The 26,667-nt window shown below is 43.2% G+C and overlaps 1 protein-coding gene across 1 annotated transcript; it reads left to right on the forward strand.

The window, feature by feature from the left end:
* Positions 1-5,720: 5,720 nt before the first annotated feature.
* mtdha (metadherin a) lies at positions 5,721-23,945 on the forward strand. Its single transcript, XM_090209447.1, has 11 exons — positions 5,721-6,188; positions 6,572-6,661; positions 7,158-7,242; positions 14,011-14,166; positions 15,082-15,129; positions 15,331-15,498; positions 18,796-18,873; positions 19,005-19,076; positions 19,174-19,421; positions 20,721-20,814; positions 21,097-23,945. The coding sequence occupies exons 1-11, from the start codon at positions 5,847-5,849 to the stop codon at positions 21,168-21,170; spliced, it is 1,455 nt and encodes a 484-aa protein (XP_090065573.1). The 5' UTR covers positions 5,721-5,846; the 3' UTR covers positions 21,171-23,945.
* The last annotated feature ends 2,722 nt before the right edge of the window (positions 23,946-26,667 follow it).

The following is a 26,667-nucleotide window of genomic DNA, read 5'->3' on the forward strand; positions in this document are numbered from 1 at the left end:
CTCATGGCTTGGTTTTTGCTCTGACATGCACTGTCAACTGTGGGACCTTATATAGACAGGCGTGTGCCTTTCCAAATCATATCCAATCAATTGAATTTACCACAGGTGACTCCAACCAAGTTGTCGAAACATCTCAAGGATGATCAATGGGAACAAGATGCACCTGAGCTCCGTTTCGAGTCTCATAGCAGAAGGTGGTAATATTTATGTAAATATACCAAAGGGTCTTAACACTTTTGATCTGGTCATTTATTATACATTTTTATTTTTAATACATTTGCAAAATTTTCTAAAAACCTGTTTTCGCTTTGTCATTATGGGATATTGTGTGAAAATTGATGAGGAACATTTTAGAATAAGGCTGTAATGTAACAAAATGTGGAAAAAGTCAAGGGGTCTGAATACTTTCCGAATGCACTGTATATCGACAACACTGTACACCGTATATATCGACAATACTGTACACTGTATATATCGACAATACTGTACACTGTATATATCGACAATATTGTACACTGTATATCGACAATATTGTACACTGTATATATCGACAATACTGTACACTGTATATCGACAATATTGTGCACTGTATATATCGACAATATTGTACACTGTATATATCGACAATATTGTACACTGTATATATCGACAATACTGTACACTGTATATCGACAATACTGTACACTGTATATCGACAATACTGTACACTGTATATCGACAATACTTGCACCACTTACACCAGGGTGGAGAGGAAAACACCTTAAAAAAAATTCATTCTATATAAATATAGGAACATGTAGCTTTCTTGTCATTTCCCCTGAACATTTAAAAAAAAACCTTGGTGTTTCCCTCTCTGAAAAAAGCTAAGATGATGGGAATGAAAAGCAATGTTAATTGAATTTCCAAAACACTTGAAAATTAAATTGTGAATGTTCTCTTGGAGAGAGCATGAGTGTCTACGAGTAGGCGTCATTCACTTCCACCCAATGTAAAAGAACAGTAAAGGGGAAGTAAGACAAACACATTAATTAAGACAAAAAGAGGTGCAGGTGCAGGTGTGAGAGAGAGCTTTAGAGGATCAGTAAATTCAAGCTGGAGTTGTCTGAGCGTTTCACATTAAAACACAGTGGGGTGGGACAGGGGAGGGGAGGGGAGGCGTTCCATGTGGGAGATGATGTCACAGGAAACAGGAAGTGACATTGTGGTTTCTACTTGAAGTCTAGCAGGTTGCAGTCTATCTTGTAGTTAACATAAGGGTAGTAGTCCTGCTGGCTCAGGTTCAACCCTGGGAAGTCCATAGTGGCCTGTTGGTCAGGGAGGAAGACAGAGAATCAGTACAACATATGACCACAATGTCATTTTAGAAGGTGTTTGGGGGTTTTAAAATGACAGGAGTGAGGGTGGGGTGGAGAACTAGGATAGATGAGAGGGTCTGTTAGGTGTGGTACCCTATAGAAGTAGGATGGATGAGAGGATATGTTAGGTGTAGTTCTCTATAACGGTCTTAACCATATAATTTCTAAAATGCTAGATGACAGTAGCTCAGGGGAATAGATGACAGTAGCTCAGAGGAATAAATGACAGTAGCTCAGGGGAATAGATGACAGTAGCTCAGGGGAATAGATGACAGTAGCTCAGGGGAATAGATGACAGTAGCTCAGGGGAATAAATGACAGTAGCTCAGGGGAATAGATGACAGTAGCTCAGGGGAATAGATGACAGTAGCTCATGGGAATAGATGACAGTAGCTCAGGGGAATAGATGACAGTAACCCAGGGGAATAAATTACAGTAGCTCAGGGGAATAAATGACAGTAGCTCAGGGGAATAAATGACAGTAGCTCAGGGGAATAGATGACAGTAGCTCAGGGGAATAGATGACAGTAGCTCACGGGAATAGATGACAGTAGCTCAGGGGAATAGATGACAGTAACCCAGGGGAATAAATGACAGTAGCTCAGGGGAATAAATGACAGTAGTTCAGGGGAATAAATGACAGTAGCCCAGGGGAATAAATGACAGTAGCTCAGGGGAATAGATGACAGTAGCCCAGGGGAATAAATGACAGTAGCTCAGGAGAATAGATGACAGTAGCCCAGGGGAATAAATGACAGTAGCCCAGGGGAATAAATGACAGTAGCTCAGGGGAATAGATGACAGTAGCCCAGGGGAATAAATGACAGTAGCCCAGGGGAATAGATGACAGTAGCTCAGGGGAATAAATGACAGTAGCTCAGGGGAATAGATGACAGTAGCTCAGGGGAGATTAGATGACAGTAGCTCAGGGGAGATTAGATGACAGTAGCTCAGGGGAATAAATGACAGTAGCTCAGGGGAATAAATGACAGTAGCTCAGGGGAATAGATGACAGTAGCTCAGGGGAATAGATGACAGTAGCTCACGGGAATAGATGACAGTAGCTCAGGGGAATAGATGACAGTAACCCAGGGGAATAAATGACAGTAGCTCAGGGGAATAAATGACAGTAGTTCAGGGGAATAAATGACAGTAGCCCAGGGGAATAAATGACAGTAGCCCAGGGGAATAAATGACAGTAGCTCAGGGGAATAGATGACAGTAGCCCAGGGGAATAAATGACAGTAGCTCAGGGGAATAGATGACAGTAGCCCAGGGGAATAGATGACAGTAGCCCAGGGGAATAAATGACAGTAGCTCAGGGGAATAGATGACAGTAGCCCAGGGGAATAAATGACAGTAGCCCAGGGGAATAAATGACAGTAGCTCAGGGGAATAGATGACAGTAGCTCAGGGGAATAAATGACAGTAGCTCAGGGGAATAGATGACAGTAGCTCAGGGGAATAAATGACAGTAGCTCAGGGGAATAAATGACAGTAGCTCAGGGGTATAGATGACAGTAGCTCAGGGGAATAAATGACAGTAGCTCAGGGGAATAGATGACAGTAGCTCAGGGGAATAAATGACAGTATTTGAGTAATTCTAGCAGGTTTCTGAGAACAATTTGATGTGATAATACCATTACAGTATTATAAACATGATAGTATTACAGAAAATACTCACCCTTGCATTTGCAACCCTTTGTTTGGCAGTGTGGTGCAGGTGTGGCAGTGTGGTGCAGGTGTGTGGTGCAGGTGTGGCAGTGTGGTGCAGGTGTGTGGTGCAGGTGTGGCAGTGTGGTGCAGGTGTGGCAGTGTGGTGCAGGTGTGGCAGTGTGGTGCAGGTGTGGCAGTGTGGTGCAGGTGTGGCAGTGTGGTGCAGGTGTGGCAGTGTGGTGCAGGTGTGGCAGTGTGGTGCAGGTGTGGCAGTGTGGTGCAGGTGTGGCAGTGTGGTGCAGGTGTGTGGTGCAGGTGTGGCAGTGTGGTGCAGGTGTGGCAGTGTGGTGCAGGTGTGGCAGTGTGGTGCAGGTGTGGCAGTGTGGTGCAGGTGTGTGGTGCAGGTGTGGCAGTGTGGTGCAGGTGTGGCAGTGTGGTGCAGGTGTGTGGTGCAGGTGTGGCAGTGTGGTGCAGGTGTGGCACTGCCAAGCTGGAGTTGGCAGTGCCACATCAATTTATAATTGGTTGCTAGGCTGCCATAACAATGTTGGATCACAATTATCTTTTTTATTATTATGATGATGATGATCTGTTCAAAAAAGTAATGTGCGATTCACCAAAATTAAACCATTTGAAAGTATCTGCCTGAACCTGTTTCACTGTCAGCTGCTGTGTGAGCGAGTCACTCCCTTTCCCCACTGTGCGCCCAGAGGAGAGAGAGGTGCATTCTAATAAGCGTAACCACATGGCTGTTGCTCAGAATGCAATTTGCAGGAAAAATACCGTTTTCAAAGCAGCTACTGTTGTTCTAGATACAGAGAGGATCGTCAGCTTTCTGTGAGTATATCATTTATTACCACTTAATATTGAATTCACGGCACCCCTTTATACCCGGAGTACACTGTGTAGTATATGGTTTTGAAGAGGATTCTTTGACGAAAGCAAAGTTTGAAGGACACAATTATTAATTCAATTAAAAATCATTATTGACTATATTTCCTATTTATTTTTCCACTCATTTCATGGAAAACAAGGACATTTCTAAGTGACCCCAAACTTTTGAACGGTAGTGTATATATTTTTTTACATTGTTTGCAAACTGATATGTGACACGTATTAATGCCAAAATAACATTCAAAACAGGCAAGCCCCCAAACAATATGGGGCTCAAAACATGACTGAAGAATAGTAACAGCCATACAGTAGAACATATGGCTGAAACTTAGCAAAGTAACAGGAAGTAATTAGTGGTAATTACCTACTTTTACACAGCATGTAAACTCACCAATAAATTCCCCCTGAACTTACATTTTGATGCAAGCACAATCACACATTGGTGTTACTGTCGACAATAAAAAAAAGTCCTCAAATGTGCATCTTCTCCCTTCGGAAGACTCTGACCTGAGTGGGCGGGTGCAGTATCTAGATGCGCATTTCAAAGCGCTCCGATTGGTTTGGAATGGCAGGGCTATGATGGGTGGGTAACTTGGGTAGGCTGAGCAGCCAGGCTGAGCAGCCAAACAAACATGACTTAAGGGAGTAGAGCTATGGGTCACAGAAGAAGAGCTACGGGGCACAGGAGAAGGGCTACAATATCACATTACACAGGACCTTATTAAGGAGCACACACAGCTTTTGTATTTGTCTTAAAATATAGTTCAATTTATTTTTGTAATGTAAGAAAATGTGGTGTTTTGTTTGTACATTTACATTTGTGAATATGAAATTTGTCCAAAAGAATAATGAAATTAATGACATACAATTGTTTCAGCTTATTTCTATCATAGGTAAAGAATCCAAGCAGTACATCTCTCCATAATAGTGTAAAATCTTCATAAATGTGTTTGATTATAAATCTACTGATGTCTTTCCACAGTTTTCTTACATGAACACAATGCCAAAAAAGATGTAACACTGTTTCTGGGTGGTCATTACAAAAGGAGCCATTTGAGTTTATGTTTTCCTTAAACTTCTTCATAAAGTGGTTGGCAGGATAATAGTTATGAATAATTTGAAAGGAAACTTCCTTAATTTTGTTAACAAGTAGGTATGTGTGTGGCAACATCCAAACTTTTCCCCAACAGATAATATCAATTGAACGTTCCAATAAGGCATGAGTTAAGGGTGTAGATACAACATACTCATATCGTTCTGTTGTTGAATGGACCAAAAGAGAACCAAATCTTTCCTACTGATGAGTCAACAGGGTTAACGGAAGGTAGGCTCTGAGGGTCAGGTCTTAACCATTCCTGAATAATAAAGCAACACCTGAGGGAATGGTATCTAAAACAAAATCAAAATCAATCAAATCAAAGATCAAAATTCCTTATAACTACGTTTTTTTAAACTCTGCATTTACAAGTTGTCTCACCAATAGGATATTATTTCGGAACCAATATTCTAAAAACAAAGAAGTATTTTTATACAATATATCCCGATTTTATCAGGGCGCTCCTCCGTCCCCGCTTTCTCTCGATTACGTAACTGGCCTTTTCCGTGTGCCCCGCCGCCCGCCCGCACCTCCCCGCCGCCCGCCCGCCCCGCCCCCCTGTAAACAGCTCGTCAGACCGTCCAAGCCCCTCCCCGCCGCCCGCCCCGCCGCCCTGTAAACAGCTCGTCAGACCGTACAAGCCCCTCCCCGCCGCCCGCCCCGCCCCGCCGCCCTGTAAACAGCTCGTCAGACCGTACAAGCCCCTCCCCGCCGCCCGCCCCGCCCCGCCGCCCTGTAAACAGCTCGTCAGTCCGTCCAAGCCCCTCCCCCAGCTAGCAGCGGTAGCTAACAAGTTAGTGGTGCTAGCAGTGGCTAAGCTACATGCTAGCTGGCGCTTTGAGAAGATGGCAACGGACTGGCAAACTTCAGCTATTGAGCAAGCCGAATTGATATCCAGTCGTCTCAGAGAGCTGTTATCCACCGGGGAGGGATATATCCGATCGGAGTTTGGGGTGGAATTGGGACTGACGCCTGAGCTGTACCCGTCATGGGCGATTCTCTCCGCGGCGGCCGCGGTGGGGCTGCTGGTCCTGTCGTGGGCCGCGGTCTGTAGCGGACTCTTCGGTGGGAAAAAGCTAGGAGCTCCGGTTACACAAGACAGTGGTGATTCCCTCAAGGCCCAAGTGAATAAGATTGTGAAGCCCGAGGCACAAAATAAAAAGACTAAAAAGAAATCTACTGAAAAGGTAGCTTCACATATTAGCCAGTTGTAAATGGCCATTGTCATGGCACTGGCAAACTAGCTAGCTGAATATCGAAACCATTTCTAAGATCTTTGTTTTGAAAGTTTACCTTGTAGATAGCTCTCTTCGTTAGTATGAGTCGTCGTATTCTCATGTAATGTTAGTTTGCTTTCAATTCCATGTGAATCATAAATCACCTAACTAGTACTAAGACATGCAAGTTTAACTAACTAGTCAATTTAGCTAGTTTGCGGTAGTAAGCTGCCTGGCTGGTTAACGATAGCTTGTCTGATCACCGCCTGCCTGATGTCTTGGTTTATCATGTTATTTGTCACTCACACACGGCTTCAGAAATAGTTCACATGTTGTCGTTTCTCTCTCAACAGAAGGCTCAGTATAATGGACGAACAGTTCCAGAGCCTCAGGAGGAAGTGACAGAAGAAATTACCAAACCTTCCCCAGAGATTACAACTGAGGTTTGTACCTAACAGTAACATATGTTTAAGTCTTCTGAAAGTCTATTTTGGATGACAAGAGGGGAATGTATTTATCCAATTCCAAAAGACTAAGCGATCCTTGCATCTGTAGTAGTTAGAGTTGATGAAAGCCCTGTCTCCACAGTAGTTAGAGTTGATGAAAGCCCTGTCTCCACAGTAGTTAGAGTTGATGAAAGCTCTGTCTCCACAGTAGTTAGAGTTGATGAAAGCCCTGTCTCCACAGTAGTTAGTTGATGAAAGCCCTGTCTCCACAGTAGTTAGTTGATGAAAGCCCTGTCTCCACATTTTAATGAATGTATTTCTATTGCTTTGTGCCGAAGGAGACACTGTGGCTTCAACACAGCACCCCTATCATTCATCTAGTGTGTGTATATATAAATCATTTCAATACACCCATTACCAGTGAATGACAATAAGGACTAATGTTGCTTGCACTTTTTGAAAGTTTGACTTTTTGTTGTCTTTAATTGAATAGGTGAAGAAAACCAAGAAGAAAGCCAAACCCGAGGTGAAACCAGCCATGAGGGTTTCTGCTGGCGATGGCAAAGAGCCTGATGATGGTATGACCCTTAACCCCTGTATGAACCCGGCACCTTGGTTGACTTCTTTAAACCCTTGTAGCTAAATGTATCCTGCAGAATTCTACTGATTTCATTCAGACTGTGCCGTAGAAGAGGCCACAATGGCATTGTTAGGGGATTAGGCAGTGACACACAGGACAAGTCTCAAATGGCACCCTATTCCCTACATAGTGCACTATATGGGGACTAGGGTGTAATTTGGGATGCAACCCTAGTGTCCAACTGAACTTGCTTAGTCAGATGGGTGAGAGGTTATGACTAATGGTTCTGGTCCAGTCCAGGACTTCCAAACTTCATCTGGAAAGTGGCAGTTGTTTGGCCATTCAGCTCGTTGTGTCAAGATCACCGATTTTAGAGAAACATCAAACGTCTGTACATATAAGTGTCTATATATCGTCTGAAAGCTTAAATTCTTGTTAATATAACTGCACTGTTCAATTTACAGTAGCTAATACTGTGGAAAAAATGCCATGCTATTGTTTGAGGAGAGCTCCTAACAACAAAAGTTTTCACCCAGATAGGTTTGATAAATTCACCTCTGAAGGTAAAATGTGTACTTACATTCTGAAATCTTGCTCTGATTTATCATCCAAAGGGTCCCAGAGATAACATGAAGTGTCTTTTTGTTAGATAAAATCCTATTTCATATCCTAAAAAGGTCTATATAGCATGCACAATCGATTTTGTTTTTCCACTCGTTCAATTTGCAAAGAAGGGAGTCTGTGAAAATCTAACCCTAAACGTTGTTTCAACGAGTCAAATCACGTTTTTATCTATTCCTCAGAGATCCTAGAAGGTAACAAAACTTCACTATTTCATTAGGGGTGTAGTATATCCTATAGGACATCATATTTGGTCAGAGAGCGACGACTTCATGGCACGCCGATGACGCGGGCAGCCATCACTTGAACGACAATCTTTGTCAAATAAGCACCAATCGGGGTCAAACAAAGATAGCTAGATAGCCAATGAGCTGGGCTTTACGGGAGTACCCGAAAACCATGTGTATGTCATAAAATGTAGCTACCAACCTTGTATGACAGCATGCCTTTTCATTTTGGACAAAAATTATATGTATATTCAGAGTTATGAAAATGGGTTGTTTTGCAAATGTTGAACTTATATGGCTACTAATACTGGGAAAGCTAAATCAAAGTCCAAGTATACAGATTTGACAATATTCTTGCAGAAAAATGGAATATGAATGCGAATGTCGCCTTCACGATTTGCCCAAATGTACCCGTGGACTTCACATAAAGTCTTGAGGATCAGTCATACTCCAACTTATCCATCTGAAACATTGCACATACACTGCTGCCATCTTGGGGACACTATCGGAATTACAACCAGAGTGATGGTTATAACAGTGACCTTTCTCTTGCATTTCAAAGATGGTGGTAAAAAAAACACTGGTTGTATTTTTTAAATATTGTCTTCTACCAGATCTATTGTGTTAAATTCCCCTACATTCAATTCACATTTCCACAAACTTCAAAGTGTTTCCTTTCAAATGGTACCAATAATATGCATATCCTTGCTTCAGGGCCTGAGCTACAGGCAGTTAGATTTGGGTATGTCATTTAGGTGAAAAGGGGGGGAGGGGCTGTCCCTAAGAAGTTTTTAATGATTGATGTCATTTGACCTTAACCTTTGTAACATCTAGCTGTGTATAAATGTCCATGTTGGCCAAGCAGTAATTAAGGCTATGCAACTATAAGTTGGATATCTGTATGAATACATTCATTAAAACCTTTAAAAATCACACTTAAAAAGGTTATCAAGCTGTTCTGTAGGTATCATCTTTTTCATTAAGAGATGTATAAAGGTGGTCAGGGGGAGGGGTGATGTTTCCCATAGATGCTGATCTTGGATCAGTTCAGGTCATTTCCATGTAAAAGGACACCAACATGACAAATGAAAGCTATGATCGTTTGTATTTGTGAGAAATTAAAGTGTGTCTGTGTATATACTGTGCATTCGCAAAGTATTCAGACCCCTTCCCTTTTCCACATTTTGTTACTTTACAGACTTATTTAAAAATATATAAAATCATTAATCTACACACTACCCTGTAATGACAAAGCGAAAACAGGTTTTTAGAAATGTTTTAACATTTATTTATATATATATATATATATTTATATACAGTGGGGCAAAAAAGTATTTAGTCAGCCACCAATTGTGCAAGTTCTCCCACTTAAAAATATGAGGCCTGTAATTTTCATCATAGGTACACTTCAACTATGACAGACAAAATGAGAAAAAAAATCCAGAAAATCACATGAGGATTTTTAATGAATTTATTTGCAAATTATGGTGGAAAATAAGTATTTGGTCACCTACAAAAAAGCAAGATTTCTGGCTCTCACAGACCTGTAACTTCTTCTTTAAGAGGATCCTCTGTCCTCCACTCGTTACCTGTATTAATGGCACCTGTTTGAACTTGTTATCAGTATAAAAGACACCTGTCCACAACTTCAAACAGTCACACTCCAAACTCCACTATGGGCAAGACCAAAGAGCTGTCAAAGGACACCAGAAACAAAAATGTAGACCTGCACCAGGCTGGGAAGACTGAATCTGCAATAAAATGCAAATTAATTACTTAAAAATCATACAATGTGATTTTCTGGATTTTTGTTTTAGATTCCGTCTCTCACAGTTGAAGTGTACCTATGATAAAAAATACAGACCTCTACATGCTTTGTAAGTAGGAAAACCTGCAAAATTGGCAGTGCCCCAGCCAGAGCCCAGATTTGAACCTGATCGAATATCTCTGGAGAGAGCTAAAAATGGCTGTGCAGCGACGCTCCCCTTCTAACCTGACAGCTTGAGAGGATCTGCAGAGAAGAATGGGAGAAACTCCCCAAATACAGGTAAAGGGAGATACCTAGTCAGTTGAACAACTGAATGCCTTCAACTGAAATATGTCTTCCGCAATTAACCCAACCCCTCTGAACCAGGGAGGTGCGGTTTCGGTGCCCGGGGAACAGGGAACTGCCTTGCTCAGGGCCAGAACGACAGATTTTTACCTTGTTAGCTCGGGGATTCGATCCAGCAACCTTTCAGTTACTGGCCCAACACTCTAACCACTAGGCGACATGTGTGCCAAGCTTGTCGTGTCATACTCAAGAAGACTCAAGGCTGTAATCGCTGTCAAAGGTTCATCAACAAAGTACTGAGTAAAGTGTCTGTATACTTATGTAAATGAAAAAAAAAAATTCAGTTATTTTTATTACATTTGCAAAAATGTCTAAGAACCTTTTTTTGCTTTGTCATAATGGGGTCTTGTGTGTAGATTGCTGGGGAAAAATCCCTTTTATAATAAGGTTGTAACGTAACAAAATGTGGAAAAAGCCAAGGTGTCTGAATACTTTCCCAATGCCCTGTATTTTACATTTCCAACCTAAAAAATAGGAAAAAGCAAATGCTTTAAATTTCTGGTCAAACAGGAAAAGGAAACATCTACCTGAAGTCTAAGAAGGTATAAATAAACACAATAATGTTGACGTACAGACCCCTGCCAACTAATATGAACACTTATATTTAGTTTGACATTTTTTTTTGCCTTATGTACGTTTTAAGAAACATTGCCTTGTGCCTTGAAATTCCATTACCAAAAGCCCACATATTTAAGATATTTAAAACAGATCTCCCCCATGAAGGAGGATAATGAAAGTTCACAGAAGTAATAAGTAAATAACCTATCAATTAATTTGTTTGATATCAAATTTGTTTATGAATTAAGTGATTAAAACTAAATTCTGTTAGAAAATTGGTAACAGAATTTCTGCAATTTTACATTTGCTACAATGGGAAATAAAAGTAGTCACAAACCACAGTTGGGTTCACAAGTTTGGACAGCACAGTAAAGTAAGAGTACTTTAATGTAGAGCACATGAGTTGAGTACACTAGTGGACTGGACTGAATAGTTTTTTACAGTATGCTGAAACTAATGCACTTTTGATACAACAAAAAAAATAGGTTCAGTACTAGAATTTATGTCGGGTACTTCTGTCAAATGGGGAAGTGTGCAATTCAAGGATGAATCTCGGTTTCAACTGGACCAGGCAGATGGCAGACAGCGTGTATGGCTTCGTGTGGTTGAGCAGTTTGCTGATGTCAACGTTGTGAGCAGAGTTCCCCATGGTGGGGTTACTGTGTGGGCAGGCATAAGCTACTGACAATGAACACAAATTGCCATCGATAAAATCCAATTGAATGCACACAGATACCGTGATGAGATCTTGAGGCCCATTGCCGTGCCATTCATCCGCGGCCATCACCTCATGTTTCAGCATGGTAATGTACGGCCCCATGTCCCAAGTTACCACCTCATGTTTCAGCATGGTAATGTACGGCCCCATGTCCCAAGTTATCACCTCATGTTTCACCATTATTCATTTTACCTTTAAAAAAAAATAAAAAATAAGCACACATAAAACTTGAAAAGGCCATACATGCACATGAATAAAATGTCCCAGTTCTTCCACGGCCTGCATACTCACCAGACATGTCACCCATTGAGCATGTTTGGGATGCTCTGGATTGACGTGTACAACCACATGTTCCAGTTTCCGCCAATATACAGCAACTTCACACAGAAGAGGAGAGGAACAACATTCCACAGACCACAATCAACAGCCTGATCAACAGGCTGACGCTAACATTAATTCACTACCCTACTACTTGGTTTGTGATATGCTAACCATAGTGCAAAATATATTGATTTCAAAGCTGATTGTCCCCAAAACTTTATTAATCACATCTTTGTCTACCTCGCCACCCGTCTGGTTTCCACTAGATTCCACAGCCACGTTCTGCCTCGCCTCCCGTCTGGTTTCCACTAGATTCCACAGCCACGTTCTGCCCCGCCTCCCGTCTGGATTCCACTAGATTCCACAGTCACGTTCTGCCTCCTGTCGTTCTGCCTCATGTCGTTCTGCCTCGTCTCCCGTCTGGTTTCCACTAGATTCCACAGCCACGTTCTGCCTCATGTCGTTCTGCCTCGCCACCCGTCTGGTTTCCACTAGATTCCACAGCCACGTTCTGCCTCGCCTCCCGTCTGGTTTCCACTAGATTCCACAGCCACGTTCTGCCTCGCCTCCCGTCTGGTTTCCACTAGATTCCACAGCCATGTTCTGCCTCGCTTCCCGTCTGGATTCCACTAGATTCCACAGCCACGTTCTGCCTCATGTCGTTCTGCCTCGCCACCCGTCTGGTTTCCACAGCCACGTTCTGCCTCGTGACGTTCTGCCTCGTGTCGTTCTGCCTCATGTCATTCTGCCTCATGTCGTTCTGCCTCATGTCGTTCTGCCTCATGTTGTTCTGCCTCATGTCGTTCTGCCTCGTGAATAACGTCATTACTTTCTTAGAAACAGTGCACACTTTTTATAAAAGAGAGAGCTTCTTCTATGCAAATGTTAATCAGTACAATAACATATGTTCTCTTACATTTAGGATGGATTTTATTGGCAAATGCTATGGGGTTGTTTGTCATCTATAGCACCATGATACCAGCTAAAACAAGCTGACTAGCTCGATGCATTCATACTCCTATTGAATGTGTGTTAACCTGTATTGTTGGGGCGGCAGGGTAGCCTAGTGGTGAGATATCAGCTGATGTACGAAGGGCTATATAAATAAATTTGATTTGATATTGAACAGCGCAGTAGCTGAGATTATTTGTCTGGATAAAGTGTAATTCTGGGACTTTTTGGCTAATACGTCTTTGTTTTTGTGTCATGATGGTATCATGAAATTTAAACCTGGTATCGAAGTAAAATTTCTGATATCATGACAACACTAGTACTGGACTGTAGTCTAATCTACTATGCTTTGATGTCCAAACTTGAGAAACATGGAAGTCTATGATTGGTTCAGATTTGGTCCGGACCAACCAAATTTGGTTATGTTTGGGCTCATTAATATAATAGCCAGTGTGTAGAATAATACCAAAATATGCAAAGGAGGATATTGTGTATTTCTACCTTTTTTAGTGTATCTATTTAGGATACATCACCATGAAGAGAATGCTATTCATATCTGTAATTATGGATTTCTGTATAGTTCAGATCAAGGATCCACGCGCCGTTACCACTAGTCTGCTACTGGGTATAAATCCACTTCACTTACTGTAGTTCATTAACCCAAAATATATTTTTTTTCAATGTGTCATGTCATAGCTGACACCCCATTTCTTTCTGCAGACATTTTTTTTTATCTTAATCCAGAGTAGATATTTAAGAGCTTTTGGAAAACGTGGACACAACTTTTTGTGTGATTTGACTGAAATTCTGTTACCAAACTTTGCAAATGCACAGCTCTTTCAGTAAATGTTTTTGTAAAATGTTATAAGTAGTCCTTGTGCATAGAGTTTTATGGTTTGTTAAACTTCAAAATCATTTTTTTTATTTGGCATACATTTGAAGTGGAAAATCAGTCTCGGTGCAAATCCGTTACCTTGGAAATACCCTCAATGTTAGAATGTGGGAGGGGAAGCTGATCCTACATCTTTACCTAGGGGAAAATTCACCCCAGATCTCTTAAAGGTAGAGAGATTAAACAAAATGTTATAATCCTAGTAGATTTAAAGAAGCCAAACCCCTGCTCTCTCTTCCAGGTGAAACAACATTTATAATCCTAGTAGATTTAAAGAAGCCAAACCCCTGCTCTTTCTTCCAGGTGAAACAACATTTATAATCCTAGTAGATTTAAAGAAGCCAAACCCCTGCTCTCTCTTCCAGGTGCGTGGGAGACTAAGGTGAGTAACCGGGAGAAGCGGCAGCAGAAGAGGAAGGAGAAGGGGCCTGACGGGTCAGGAAGCCCGGAGGGGGTGGCGGTACCTCACCGCCAGGTGGAACAGCCTCCTCTCACCGCCCCGGTCAACAGGAAGAACAGAGGTATGCCATCTGTATTAGTCTGGTAACTTTCCCATGTCTCCCAGAAATCCTGGTTGGAAGATCATCAGAATCAGTAAGGAATAAATAGGAAATCTGTGACTCTGGGCATTTTGGGAAAGTTACTGAGAGCTTGCAACCCTAGCACTGACTCACTGTGTCTTTTGTCTTCACAAAGTGTGCCAGAGGCTCTCAAGGATATGTACTGGTGTGTAGTTAAAAAATGTACTACGTTGAACAGACGTATGTGTATGAAGCCATTTATAGGGCCAGTTTATTCCAAAGCATGTCATATTTCGCTCCCTTTTTAGTTGGGTTTGAACACCTGAAACTAATTTCACTCCTCTCCTGAGTAGGGCTCCGGTGTTATGTGATCTCCTGAGTAGGGCTCCGGTATTATGTGATCTCCTGAGGAGGGCTCCGGTGTTATGTGATCTCCTGAGGAGGGCTCCGGTATTATGTGATCTCCTGAGTAGGGCTCCGGTGTTATGTGATCTCCTGGGGAGGGCTCCGGTATTATGTGATCTCCTGGGGAGGGCTCCGGTATTATGTGATCTCCTGGGGAGGGCTCCGGTATTATGTGATCTCCTGGGGAGGGCTCCGGTGTTATGTGATCTCCTGAGGAGGGCTCCGGTATTATGTGATCTCCTGAGGAGGGCTCCGGTGTTATGTGATCTCCTGGGGAGGGCTCCGGTATTATGTGATCTCCTGAGTAGGGCTCTGGTATTATGTGATCTCCTGGGGAGGGCTCCGGTGTTATGTGATCTCCTGAGGAGGGCTCCGGTATTATGTGATCTCCTGAGGAGGGCTCCGGTGTTATGTGATCTCCTGAGGAGGGCTCCGGTGTTATGTGATCTCCTGAGGAGGGCTCTTTAGTTTGTTCTCGCCATTGAGACAGTGTCTTCTCTTCCCCCTTAGAGCCCTTGCACCTGAGGCCTGGGAAAGGAGATTCTTTCACGACACCAGGTAAAGTACCGCTGTCTCCTGGTCTGATTCTTGTCCCGTCAATAACTGAACTGTTCAATCCTGTACAGACATATTTTATCCTGGACTGTCCTTTCCTGTGAAGAACACCGCTTGTTGCATCCAGCTGAGTGTGTCCATGGAAGGATAACATTTTCACTAAGCCAAAGTAACACTGACCGATCCATGTCTCCCTCCCTCTAGTGTCCACCAGCTGGAGAGAGGAGCCGTCAGTGAACGGTGGAGGGTGGCCAGATATCTCCATGAAGCTGCCCACCCATATATGCTCTTCAGATGGGGAGAAGTGGCCGGCCATCCCTAAAGGACCCCGACACCTGAACTCTGAACCCACCTGGAGACAGGACACTGAAGGTAACCTACTGGGCTTACCCCTAACCCACCTGGGCACACCTAACCCTACCTGGGCACACCTAACCCTACCTGGGTACAGGACACTGAAGGTAACCTACTGGGCTTAACCCTAACCCTACCTGGGCACACCTAACCCTGCCTGGGCACACCTAACCCTGCCTGGGCACACCTAACCCTGCCTGGGCACACCTAACCCTGCCTGGGCACACCTAACCCTGCCTGGGCACACCTAACCCTGCCTGGGCACACCTAACCCTGCATGGGCACACCTAACCCTACCTCGGCACACCTAACCCTGCCTGGGCACACCTAACCCTACCTCGGCACACCTAACCCTGCCTCGGCACAGGACACTGAAGGAATTGAATTGCTGAAAATTTGCTTTACAATACAGCAACATTTTCTCTATGCTGCAAGGATGCCTTTCTAGCTAATATACTGTTAGTTTACACTTCTTCTTCCAATTCACTTTCACCTTTCAGAGCATTATTTGGATGTGTATGTGTACTTTGTGGAATAGATGGACAGCACTAGCTTAATTGCTACAGTATGTTAGCCTAGCTTTTACTTGTTGTCAGTGTGAGCAAAATATAATGTTACATTCATATCCAGTTTGTATTTTAGGACCGATTACATTGGTTTATGCAGACATTATTGTCTTTGTCTCAGTTTCATGCTGTTTCAACTCAATACATCTTGTGAACATGGAGATCATGCTTTGAGGATTATTGATGTGAAGGCGTTTAACTTGCTGTTAAAATATGCACTGTAATGCATATGGAGGTCAGTACAGTGTGTGTCAGTGCTGTGTGTAAGTAGACTCTGCAAATAACTTGGAATTTCCAACACATTGTTCCTTATTAAACCATGAAGTGATGCAGTCAGTCTTTCCTAAACTTTTAGCCAAGAGACACTGGGATGCATAGTATTAATATCAGCCCTCTGATTACAATGAAGAGCAAGACGTGCCGCTCTGTTCTGGGCCAGCAGCACCTAAACTCAGTCCTTCTTTGCAGCACTGGACCACATGGCTGGACAATAACCAAGAGTGCACTGTACCTGGCTAGTTACGGCTAAGGTTGAAAAGCCAAACAGGTTATGGTCAATAACATCAAATGTTGTGCTGTTGGTTCCCATTATTTGGCAGAGCCTACCTTATCATTCCATTTAATACCCTTGTTCCCATCAGTTGGTATAGCCCACCATATCATTTGCTTCCTTTAAACGCTGTCACAGCCATGTTGCTGAGAATCATTAGTACCAGTTGATAATATTGATATAAAAGACATGTCGGCTAATTAAATCATTATGCAGCGCAGCTCAAGACCTAACAGTTTGAACCCGACGCATGGCGCAATAGTTGACTGTCATCACACAGTTCCATGATTAGTGCAGGCAATAGACGAGGGTATAACCTAGTTTTGTACAGTGTTCTCCCTGTTATAATTATATGTACACTAATCTTCCAACATTACCATGGGTTGAAGAACTGAACGAATCAAACCACCATTTTCTTTATTTTGTGTGAAGGCTTTCCAGGCCAGTTTAAATACATAACTAAACCTAAATAATCTACACAATCAAGAGTATTTTTCAATCTACCATTTGGTGCTGAACTGGAGACACATATTTAGATGACTTTCTTTAAATTACATTTATTCAGAGTGGGCAAGGTAGCCACACCTACAGGGCGTGTTACACGACTGAATTGAGCCCCACAGTAGATACCCATAAAACCTAGTGGTCAAACGGAAATGGTTCCAATCGTTTTCCCACCATTTATTTTTCCCAAGGGGGATTTTAGAAACATTTAAAATAAGGGCTGTGTAGAGTGTAGAGAGATGTTTTGATAACCATGTAAATCGAGGACAAGGTGACTTCTATCAATATATTCGGCTCTATTTACTCTGATTTGACATGCTAATTAGCATCAAAGTAAACAAAATGCAAAACTACAAATCCCTGCACGCTCCTGACACCTTTGCTAACAGGTATTTTGTCAATTAAAACTTACAAAAGACTGTTAACAGAATTGTACATTTAAAGCAATTTATCCTATTTAATCTTTACTACTGTTAGTCTTCGGTTTTTCCATTTATATTTCGAGATTGGACATTAGCACATAGGGCGCACCGATTTGGTGTTACCTCGTTAGTCAGTATGTGTTACACCTTTGCTGGCCCAGGTGATATTTAAGAGTGGATAAGTGGATGGCCTAGTGCTTCAGTTGTCTTATAAAAAAAATACAATTTTAAAAATCCTTTATCTGATCTTCATTGTTTTTGTTGTGTGTGGGTTTTAATTGTTTTCCTCTTCTTGGGTAAATTTAGTGGGTCTAATGGTGGGTGTCTTTTAGGTCCCAGTTGTTGTTGCTAGTCATCTTTCAGTGCACCCCCCCATGAGTATCTTTCAGAACCTCCCCTAGAACCCCCCCACCTATTTAGTTTTGGTTGTTGATGATTCTGTTAGTTCCCTCTTCTGTTTGAGATAGTTTATTTGGTTTTCTCGCTGGGAAACGTCACACTACAGTTAGCTAACATTAGATAGTTAATCCAGAGATTCTTCCCTTTGTCTCGATTCGTCAGTCTCGTCCAGATCATCATGGCATTTGTTAGCCACATTAGCAGCTAATTAGCGTTTCATTTTGGGGGGTGGGTGAATTATAAGCGGATATTATGATAAAAGTCACCTTGTCCCAGAGAGATTTACATGGTTATCAAAACGCCACGCCAGGGTAAACCTACAAGGGTTTCTAAAATTCCATATGGGAATAACAAATACTGCAATAAAGGATTTGAAAAATTGCCCTGTTTGACTGCTAGGTTTTATGGGTATTATGACTCATACTGTGGTATGTACTATAAGGTAAGTCTGAATACCAAATACTGAGATGTGTGTACGAATGGTATACATTCATAAGTCTGAATACCAAATACTGAGATGTGTGTACGAATGGTATACATTCATAAGTCTGAATACCAAATACTGAGATGTGTGTACGAATGGTATACATTCATAAGTCTGAATACCAAATACTGAGATGTGTGTACGAATGGTATACATTCATAAGTCTGAATACCAAATACTGAGATGTGTGTACGAATGGTATACATTCATATGTCTGAATACCAAATACTGAGATGTGTGTACAAATGGTATACATTCATAAGTCTGAATTGGCCCCTTAACGTTTCCATCTGTTAGATGGATTTGAGAATGCCAACTGAATTTCAAAGCTTTTGTGTTTTTCTGGATGTTCTGTGATAACAACAGTCTCTATTGGTTTATTCCTTCCAGGGTCGTGGAGTGGGGTTGGTGGGAGGATGAAGACTGAACTAAACACATTACCCTCTGTACTTGGACTGAAGACTATAGGTGATTAACACTTATCACTGATGTCAGGGACTGTAGAATTGACTATTTTGTATGGTTTGAGGAAGGCTAAGATACACTGTCTGTCTGTCTGTCTGTCTGTCTGTCTGTCTGTGTCTGTCTGTCTCCTCCAGAGCACATCACCCATCCTGCCTCTGAGCTGCAGTGGGAATGCCCCTCTCCTTCTGATGAGTGGTCAGGATTAAGTAAGCAACAATTAGTTTAGAGTAAATATAGCAACTGTGCTGTGATTTCTGCCTTCACTGGGTGGGGTAACTGGTATTTTCTCTGTTCTGTTTCCAGGCGGTATTGCAGCAGCGGACCCCAGCTCAGACTGGAACGCCCCTACGGAGCTGTGGGGGAACTATGAGGGACCCCCGGTGGTAGAGGCCCCCGGCCCCCCGCCCCAGGACCCTGCACCCAACCACCCCCAGGGGGCACAGGGGTCAGACGATGACAAGGAGAAGGATGACTCTGCCGGGGGGGCTGCCAGGTCCAAGAAGAAGAAGAAGAGGAAGAAGAAAGCAGAGGAAGGTGGTCCTACAGGCCAGGTAACAGACGTGTGGTGCTACAGGCCAGGTAACAGACGTGTGGTGCTACAGGCCAGGTAACAGACGTGTGGTGCTACAGGCCAGGTAACAGACGTGTGGTGCTACAGGCCAGGTGACAGACGTGTGGTGCTACAGGCCAGGTGACAGACGTGTGGTGCTACAGGCCAGGTAACAGACGTGTGGTGCTACAGGCCAGGTAACAGACGTGTGGTGCTACAGGCCAGGTAACAGACGTGTGGTGCTACAGGCCAGGTAACAGACGTGTGGTGCTACAGGCCAGGTAACAGACGTGTGGTGCTACAGGCCAGGTAACAGACGTGTGGTGCTACAGGCCAGGTGACAGACGTGTGGTCCTACAGGCCAGGTGACAGACGTGTGGCGCTACAGGCCAGGTAACAGACGTGTGGTCCTACAGGCCAGGTGACAGACGTGTGGTGCTACAGGCCAGGTGACAGACGTGTGGTGCTACAGGCCAGGTAACAGACGTGTGGTGCTACAGGCCAGGTAACAGACGTGTGGTGCTACAGGCCAGGTAACAGACGTGTGGCGCTACAGGCCAGGTAACAGACGTGTGGCGCTACAGGCCAGGTAACAGACGTGTGGTGCTACAGGCCAGGTGACAGACGTGTGGCGCTACAGGCCAGGTGACAGACGTGTGGTGCTACAGGCCAGGTGACAGGCGTGTGGCGCTACAGGCCAGGTGACAGGCGTGTGGCGCTACAGGCCAGGTGACAGGCGTGTGGTGCTACAGGCCAGGTGACAGGCGTGTGGCGCTACAGGCCAGGTGACAGGCGTGTGGCGCTACAGGCCAGGTGACAGACGTGTGGCGCTACAGGCCAGGTGACAGACGTGTGGCGCTACAGGCCAGGTGACAGACGTGTGGCGCTACAGGCCAGGTGACAGGCGTGTGGCGCTACAGGCCAGGTGACAAGCGTGTGGCGCTACAGGCCAGGTGACAGGCGTGTGGCGCTACAGGCCAGGTGACAGGCGTGTCTGCATCCCAAATGGCTAAGAAAGCTGTAATGAATATCTAGTATTCTACATGACAGAGAATGATGTGTTGTATTTCCAGTGTCCAGGAACATTGTAACGTCTTGAGCAGTTGAAACAGGATGTGAAAGGTGTGTTGCTGGTCATATTTGCAGCCTATGCCCTATATACAGTAGTGCAGTGTTTTTAACCAAGACCCCTGGTCAAAAGTAGTACACTATAAAGGGTGCTATTTGGGACTCAACCCCTTGACTGTGGTGTGTTGTGTAACCAGCTATGACATGGTGTGACTTGTCCTTCTCTGTACAGGTGACCTCTGACAGCATGACAGTCACACCAGTGGAGAGTTCAGCACTTCCCCCAGCAGGGACCAAACAGTCCATCTCCCAGCCGTCCTCACAGAGTAAGATACTAGTAGTAGCAACCTTAACCATAGTTTACGCCCAAAATGGCACCCTATTCCCTTTTATAGCGCACTACTTTCTAAATAGGGTGCCATTTTGGGACAGTCAGTGTGTTGCTACTCATGTGTATCAACACTGAACAGAAGGCAGATCAGATCTCTCTCATTGTGAAGCCAAACTATTTTCTTACAATGGTTGGTGTCACTACTGCTGACTTGCTTTTCCATAATAAATATCATCTATTTCTGTTTTTGACACATTGTCCATTCTTTTCTCTTCAGAAATATCCGACCCGAGCTTCGATGCTCCCAAGCCGTCCCAGAAGAAGAAGAGCCGGAAAGAGACAGGAAGTTAAGAAACAAGAACCCACATGAATTATTATGCAAAAGGATTGTTCAATGTGTTATAAATGCAATCAATCATTTGCAAGTACAAACTTTTATACAGAATAGTTTGACTGTACTTTTTAAATATTCCCAAAAAAGAGAGAGAACAGCTCATTTAGCTGGGGACTGGGGACTGGTCCTATCAGCCTAATCTAACCTAATTATACTAAATGCTACACTGAAGTGGAATAGGGGGTTTAGGAGGAAGGTTGTTAACTTGCGGTGAGGTAGAAGTGTGAATTATTCAAAAGTAGCCTGTGTACCGGAGTCCTAGCTAGCTAGCTGGTACAGTGTCGCCCCACCTCCCACCTGTGTACCGGAGTCCTAGCTAGCTAGCTAGTACAGTGTCGCCCCCACCTCCTGCCTGTGTACCAGAGTCCTAGCTAGCTAGCTGGTACGGTGTCACCCCCCACCTCCTGCTTGTGTACCAGAGTCCTAGCTAGCTAGCTAGTACAGTGTCGCGCGCCCCCCCCACCTCCTGCCTGTGTGTCGCCCCACCTGTGTACCGGAGGCCTAGCTAGCTAGGTAGTACAGTGTCGCCCCCACCTCCCGCCTGTGTACCGGAGTCCTAGCTAGCTAGCTGGTACAGTGTCGCGCCCCCCACCTCCTGCCTGTGTACCGGAGGCCTAGCTAGCTAGCTAGCTAGTACAGTGTCGCCCCCACCTCCCGCCTGTGTACCGGGGTCCTAGCTAGCTAGCTGGTACAGTGTCGCCCCCACCTCCCGCCTGTGTACCGGGGTCCTAGCTAGCTAGCTAGTACAGTGTCGCCCCCACCTCCCGCCTGTGTACCGGGGTCCTAGCTAGCTAGCTAGCTAGTACAGTGTCGCCCCCACCTCCCGCCTGTGTACCGGGGTCCTAGCTTAAATATGGACCAATTGAAGTATAAAGAGGGGTGAAGATATGAAGTACTTAGACACCAGTAGAGACAGTATGAGACATGAAGTACTTCCAGACACCAATATGGACAGTATGAGACATGAAGTACTTCCAGACACCAGTAGAGACAGTATGACAGGAAATACTTCCAGACACCAGTATGAGATATTAAGTACTTCCAGACACCAGTATAAGACATTAAGTACTTCCAGACACCAGTATAAGACATTAAGTACAATGACACCAGTAGAGACAGTATGAGATATTAAGTACTTCCAGACACCAGTATAAGACATTAAGTACTTCCAGACACCAGTATAAGACATTAAGTACAATGACACCAGTAGAGACAGTATGACAGGAAGTACTTCCAGACACCAGTAGAGACAGTATGACATGAAGTGCTTCCAGACACCAGTAGGGACAGTATGACAGGAAGTACTTCCAGACACCAGTATAAGACATTAAGTACAATGACACCAGTAGAGACAGTATGACAGGAAGTACTTCCAGACACCAGTAGAGTCAGTATGACATGAAGTGCTTCCAGACACCAGTAGGGACAGTATGACATGAAGTACTTCCAGACACCAGTATAAGACATTAAGTACTTAGACACCAGTAGAGACAGTATGACAGGAAGTACTTCCAGACACCAGTAGAGACAGTATGACATGAAGTGCTTCCAGACACCAGTAGGGACAGTATGACATGAAGTACTTCCAGACACCAGTATGAGACATGAAGTACTTCCAGACACCAATATGGACAGTATGACATGAAGTACTTCCAGACACCAGTATGAGATATTAAGTACTTCCAGACACCAGTATAAGACATTAAGTACTTAGACACCAGTAGAGACAGTATGACAGGAAGTACTTCCAGACACCAGTATGAGACAGGAAGTACTTAGACACCAGTAGTATTGTGCTCTTCTGTGTATTAGAGGGTTCTTATCTTAACCTCTTTTCTTCCATCCTATCTGGTGGGAAAAGGCCGTGCCATATGTACAGAACACAAGGGCTTTTCCTAATGTGTCATTTTTCTGGAATTGATTGCACTGTCAGGCTGGATCCTATATGTTATCTTTGTCTTTTCATGATTGTTTTTTAAAAAGACCGTTTAGCAGAATGTGAAGGTGTAATTCCTGGTTGTGACTTTAGATGGAAGTCGATGTGCTGATAAGGGAGAGGTGGCTGGGGTGGGGAGGTACTGAAGATGAGACGTCGTGTGGAGCAGCTTTAATTCCATGTCAGTAATTTTAAAGGTATCAGGAACTGAATTGTATTGCCTTAACCTGTAGTATATTAGTATGTGCATTTATTTACATCTCTTTTGTGATCGTTTTCAGATCAAGGGCTGGGGGGTTACCACATCCATCCAATTGCAAGTTTGGTTCTAAAAAAATGCATTTAGTCTCTTGACTGACGACCGTACTCATACAGTATGATTTAAAGAATGGGTGGGTTACTACTTCTGATTGGTACTTTATCACTCACTGTATATAGCCTTGAATGAGCAGAAGGACTGGACTTGAAGATTGAGGGCTGACAGCCTGCCTACGCTTTAGCTGAAGTCAAATGGACTGTATTATTGGTAGCTTTTGAGTGTGTAAAGAAGAGCGTTGCCGAATGGAGGCTCTTAGCTCAGTGTTTTACAGCCCATAGTTCTCTGTAGACTAGATCAGTCAAGTCTGGTGGCGCTGCACTCACCTGACTCTCTCTGTTGATCATTAACCTTTTTAAAGATGATTCAATCATGTATTTATACCTTCTCCTTTAGAAGAATGATTTAAGAATGATTTTGTTTATGAAGAAATGCAATGATTTTTCAAGGTTTGTTGAAATAAAACAATATAACTCCTAATGCTTTACTGTAACTACGACCAGTTTCTTATTAGACAGAAATTCAACACATTCACAGCAATTCATGTATACATAATAGGACTGGGGCGATTTCGCCTAAAAATTATATCTCCATTACTATTATATATTTTTTTTCAAACTTCAAGCTAATTCACAATATATAAAGATTAACTGTTTTCTCTTTGTTGTACAATTTAACAGTCAAATACACTGCATTTAAAACAGTCAGCTATAATGTAATTAATTCAGGGCTTGTTAAGTTATACCTAGGCTAGATATAAACCTTCCACAACCATCAGACCCACTAATAATTACATTATTTTTATCAAAATAGTTTTATCAGCTTTTTACAAAAATCACTGTCGCTTTCAAGTCCGTCTGAAAATACGCTTTTGTTACAAATTTAACCAGAGCCATGCATAACACACACACTAATAATGACTAACTTATTGTAGCAGGCATTATAGAAAAAATTAACACAGGTCTCAACCATCTCTCAAGCACAAGCCCACGTGCTAGTGAGTAGCCAGCTCATCTCTATGGGAATCTAGTGAGTAGCCAGCTCATCTCTATGGGAATCTAGTAAGTAGCCAGCTCATCTCTATGGGAATCTAGTGAGTAGCCAGCTCATCTCTATGGGAATCTAGTGAGTAGCCAGCTCATCTCTATGGGAATCCAGTGAGTAGCCAGCTCATCTCTATGGGAATCTAGTGAGTAGCCAGCTCATCTCTATGGGAATCTAGTAAGTAGCCAGCTCATCTCTATGGGAATCTAGTGAGTAGCCAGCTCATCTCTATGGGAATCCAGTGAGTAGCCAGCTCATCTCTATGGGAATCCAGTGAGTAGCCAGCTCATCTCTATGGGAATCCAGTGAGTAGCCAGCTCATCTCTATGGGAATCTAGCCAGCTCTGATCTAGTACTGAACAAAAATATAAACGCAACAATTTCAACAACTTTACTGAGTTATAGTTCATATAAAGAAATCAGTCAATTAAAATAAATGTATTAGGCCCTGATGACTGGGCAGGGGCATAGACATGGATGGGCCTGGGAGGGCATTGGTCCTCCCACTGGGGAGCCAGGCCCAGCCAATCAGAATGACTTTTCCCCCCATCAAAGGGCTTTATTACAGAAATATTCAATTTTATCAGCTGTCCGGCTGGCTGGTCTCAGAAGATCCCGCAGGTGAAGAAGCCGGATGTGGAGGTCCTGGGCTGGCGTGGTTAAGCGTAGTCTGCGGTTGTGAGGCCGGTTGGACGTACTGCCAAATTCTCTAAAACAACAGAGACTGCTTATGGTAGAGAAATTAACATTAAATTATCTGGCAACAGCTCTGGTAGACATTCTTGCAGTCAGAATGCTACATTTACACTCCCTCAACTTGTGGCATTGTGTTGTGTGACACAACTGCACATTTTAGTGGCATTTTGTCCACAGCACAAGGTGCACCTGTGTAACAATCATGCTATTTAATCAGCTTCTTGATATGCCACACCTGTCAGGTGGATGGATTATCTAGGCAACGGAGAAATGCTCACTAACAGGGACGTAAACAAATTTGTGCACCAAATTGAGAGAAGCTTTTTGTGCATATGGATAGTTCCTGGAATCTTTTATTTTAGCTCATGAAACATGGGACCAACACTTTTCACGTTGCGTTGTATATCTTTTCTGCATATTTGCTTGCTAACATGGTAGACAGTTGAATCGTTAGGAAAACCCCTTCAACTGTTTGAACAGCATGCAAGCCTGTCCAATTTGTTCCGATTTTGAAATCAAGTGGCCTATCTTATTTCTCATCATGAGAACTAGTTGCCAATTCCTTTCATAATTGTTGTATGCTTATTGCACATTTTATAACACACAGACAGCTAGTATACGTCTTTGGCTAAAATGCTGCCGTACATGGTACCACAATGCCGCGCACGACAAACTGAGCATTCATTTTCCACAATCAATGTTCATTGATACTCCTGTTTTGGAAGTGTCTGCTCTGAACTGCAATTTGAGCAGTTGAGACATAAAAAGGGTATTGGTTAACTTCTCTACAACAGTCAAATAATGTCTCAATAGTATCTGCGTCCATATGACCGATTCTGTTGGAACAAACCTCAAATGCAAATAGCGAGTTGAAACCGCTTGTCAGAGAGGAAGATGTGAGCAAATGTTATTACAGGTACAACAGGTGTACTATACCTTACAGTGAAATGATGAATACAACAGGTGTAGTAGACCTTACAGTGAAATGCTGAAGACAACAGGTGTAGTAGACCTTACAGTGAAATGCTGAATACAACAGGTGTAGTAGACCTTACAGTGAAATGCTGAATACAACAGGTGTACTAGACCTTACAGTGAAATGCTGAATACAACAGGTGTAGTAGACCTTACAGTGAAATGCTGAATACAACAGGTGTAGTAGACCTTACAGTGAAATGCTGAATACAACAGGTGTAGTAGACCTTACAGTGAAATGCTGAATACAACAGGTGTAGTAGACCTTACAGTGAAATGCTGAATACAACAGGTGTAGTAGACCTTACAGTGAAATGCTGAATACAACAGGTGTAGTAGACCTTACAGTGAAATGCTGAATACAACAGGTGTAGTAGACCTTACAGTGAAATGCTGAATACAACAGGTGTAGGTAGACCTTACAGTGAAATGCTGAATACAACAGGTGTAGTAGACCTTACAGTGAAATTATGAATACAACAGGTGT

Source organism: Oncorhynchus mykiss, chromosome 18, assembly GCF_057628025.1.
Source record: "Oncorhynchus mykiss isolate SJ-2025 chromosome 18, ASM5762802v1, whole genome shotgun sequence".
Classification (NCBI taxonomy): Eukaryota; Metazoa; Chordata; class Actinopteri; order Salmoniformes; family Salmonidae; genus Oncorhynchus; species Oncorhynchus mykiss.